Genomic DNA, 3,516 nt, shown 5'->3' on the forward strand with positions numbered 1-3,516 from the left:
GTGTGTTCTCTTCAGCATAGGCTTCATTCAGGATATTTTAAGTAAAGCCGTGTGTGTGTGTGTGTGTGTGTGTGTGTGTGTGTGTGTGTGTGTGTATCCAGATCTGAAAGATCAAAAGGCTATACACTTATTATATGACCAATACATGGTCCAGCTTTAAGGAGCTTTAAGACTTGGGTTTTCTGCTTTCTATCTCTATCTGTGTTACAGTGAAAAATACATGAAAGAAATTGTTTGCTTCTTCAACATTTTTTAGCCACAATTCTAATTGTTTTGCTATTTACAGATCAATCAATTATCCAAATTTCTAACTAGATCCATGAAGCAAATGAATAATGTAACAGAATTCATCCTGCTTGGGCTGACACAGAACCCAGATGTGCAGAAACTCTTGCTTGTCATATTTACACTCATCTACTCTCTTACCCTCATTGGCAACCTACTCATTATTGTAACAGTCATCTCTAGCCCAGCCCTGGGATCCCCCATGTATTTTTTTCTGTCCTTCTTATCCTTTGTAGATGGCTGCTGCTCTTCCACTATGGCACCCAAAATGATATTTGATTTACTTGCTGAAAAGAAAACTATCTCCTTTAATGGCTGCATGACTCAGATCTTTGCAGAACATTTCTTTGGTGGAGTGGAGATCATCCTGCTCACAGCCATGGCCTATGACCGCTATGTGGCCATCTGCAAGCCCCTCCACTACATGATCACAATGAATAGGAGAGTATGTGGATTCCTGGTTTCCATGGCCTGGGCTGGGGGATTTCTTCATGCTTTGATTCAAATTCTTTTTATGGTCTGGTTGCCTTTCTGTGGCCCAAATATCATTGACCATTTCATTTGTGACCTTTTCCCTCTCCTAAAACTTTCCTGTACAGACAACCATATCTTTGGACTCTTTGTTGCTGCCAATAGTGGGTTAATGTGTATGCTAATTTTTTCTATTCTTCTCACCTCTTACGTGCTCATCTTTTGCTCTCTAAAGACTCACAGCACTGAAGAACAGCTGAAGGCTCTTTCCACCTGTGCTTCCCATATTACAGTGGTCCTCCTATTCTTTGTACCCTGCATATTCGTTTACCTTAGGCCCACAGTCATCTTCCCCTTTGACAAAGCTGTGGCTGTGTTCTATACTGTGATAACACCCATGCTAAACCCTTTAATCTACACCCTCAGGAACACAGAGGTGAAAAATGCCATGAGAAAACTCTGGAACCAAAGAAAACCTAGAAAAAGATTTACATGAATAGAAAGGATAGAAATAGATTTGTTTACTATTTTACCAAGTGTGACTCATGTAAGTTATACTGCTATTGAACTAGAATATGTGACTATATTTCATTCTCCTTATCTTCTAGAGCTATATGGGTTTCTATTTCAAAAAAATTGATATGTTACTAAAGATAACTGAAAACTCTTCTACTTAGAACATTTTGAGTAATAAAAGTCTTTGGGAGCAAAATTGATCCCAAAACTTAGTCAGCCATACTACCCAACCTTACTTTTTACATAATAAAAGATTTTATCTGATCAAAGCCAAGGAGTGGTATAAATTTCTTCCACATATAACCAAAGAATAATCTAGATAACTCAATAACTCAATCTCTTGGGTAGAAGTTGTTTTCTGGAGATTTTCATGTTTGTGAAAAAAAATTCCACATACTTTTCTTCCAAAATGTCTTGTCTTGAATAAGTCAGTATCTTAGTTTGTAAGAGAAACTCAATACATAAAAATAATGGATATCTAAACAGATACCAGATACCAAAGTTAAACCAAGAATAGGTAAACTTTCTAAACAGGCCCATATCCCATAAGAAAATATAAGATGTCATTAAAAGCCTCCCAATCAAAAAAAGCCCAGAGCCAGATAGAATTAGTTCAAAATTCTACCGTACCTTCAAAGAAGATCTGATACCAATATTGCACAAACTATTCCATAAAATAGAAACAGAAAAACAATAGCAAAAACAATTCTTAACAATTAAAGGGAGAATCACCATTCCTGACCTCAAGCTCTACTACAGAGCAATAGTGATTAAAAAAACTGCATGGAGCAAACCACTGAACTGAGAATAGGACCCCCGTTGAAGGAATCAGAGAAAGAACTGGAAGAGCTTGAAGGGGCTCGAGACCCTATATGTACAACAATGCCAAGCAACCAGAGCTTCCAGGGACTAAGCCACTACCTAAAGACTATACATGGACTGACCCTGGACTCTGACCTCATAGGTAGCAATGAATATCCTAGTAAGAGCACCAGTGGAAGGGGAAGCCCTGGGTCCTGCTAAGACTGAACCCCCAGTGAACTAGACTGTTGGGGGGAGGGTGGCAATGGGGGGAGGGTTGGGAGGGGAACACCCATAAGGAAGGGGAGGGGGAGGGGGATGTTTGCCCGGAAACCAAAGAATTATTATTACGTATTAAATAAATTTAAAAAAAAACTGCATGGCATTGGTACAGAGACAGACAGGTTTGAACAATGGAATAGAATCGAAGACCCAGAAATAAAACCACACAATAAGGCATACTTGATCTTTGACAAAGAAGCCAAAAATATACAATGTACAAAATAAAACATCTTCAATAAATAGTGCTGGTCTAACTGAATGTCTGTATGTAGAAAAATGAAAATAGACCCATATTTTTCACCATGCACAAAGCTCAAGTCCAAGTGGATTAAGGACCTAAACAGAATTCTTAATCAAGGAATCTCTAAGGACTGAGAAGAACTTAAATCTGTTCAATCAACATCCTTATTCGTCAAGAAAATATAAATCAAAATGACTCTGAAATTTTAATTTATATTTTTCAGAAAGGCTAATATCAAAAAATCAAGGGCTATCCCATGCTGATGAGGATATAAAGAAAGGGGAACTGTGGTGCTTTGAATATGCTTGGCCCAGAGAGTGGCACTTGGAAATGAGGCCTTGTTGGATGAATGTGACCTTGTTGGAGGAAATGTGTCGATGAGGGAATGGGATTTGAGACCCTCCTTTTAGCCATGTAAGAGCTAGTCTTCTGTCGGTCATCTGATCAAGATTTAAAACCCTCCCCTCTTCCTCTCTTATGACTTCCTAGATGCTGCCATGCTTCCTGCCTTGATGATAGTGGACATAACCTCTGAAAGTGTAAGTCAGGCCTAATTAAATGTTGTCCTTTCTGAGAATTGCCTTGGTCATGCTGTCTCTTCAGAGCAGTAAAACCCTAAGACAGAAGTTGTTACCAGGGACTGGGGTATTTCTGTAATAGGCTTAACCATGTTTATGTTTGGAAGAATGTAGAATTGGGGAGTTTTGATTTGTAAAGTGACAGAATGCTTTAAGTAAAGCTTAATGGACCATCCTTGTAGGTATATGGCAAACATTGGCGATGAGGGTTATTTGAACTGTGGGGGTCTGGCTCAAGAGTTTTCAAAGGAGAAGAACATTAGTATGTGGCCTAGAGACTATTCTTGGGTCATTATAGAGAACTTGCCTGCTTTTTGCCTTTTTGTGAAGAGTCAGCTGAAG

General features: G+C 38.8%; 1 protein-coding gene across 1 annotated transcript; it reads left to right on the forward strand.

The window, feature by feature from the left end:
* Positions 1 to 319: 319 nt before the first annotated feature.
* On the forward strand, positions 320 to 1,252 carry Or4c35 (olfactory receptor family 4 subfamily C member 35). Its single transcript, NM_001000514.1, has one exon. It carries the CDS (start codon positions 320 to 322, stop codon positions 1,250 to 1,252), a length of 933 nt encoding a protein of 310 aa, NP_001000514.1.
* Positions 1,253 to 3,516: the final 2,264 nt, after the last annotated feature.

This window comes from Rattus norvegicus, chromosome 3 (genome assembly GCF_036323735.1).
Source record: "Rattus norvegicus strain BN/NHsdMcwi chromosome 3, GRCr8, whole genome shotgun sequence".
NCBI classification, from domain to species: Eukaryota; Metazoa; Chordata; class Mammalia; order Rodentia; family Muridae; genus Rattus; species Rattus norvegicus.

Excerpts from the sequence above, each read along its gene's own strand:
- Or4c35 (NM_001000514.1), top strand. The coding sequence starts at position 320 with ATGAAGCAAATGAATAATGTAACAGAATTCATCCTGCTTGGGCTGACA.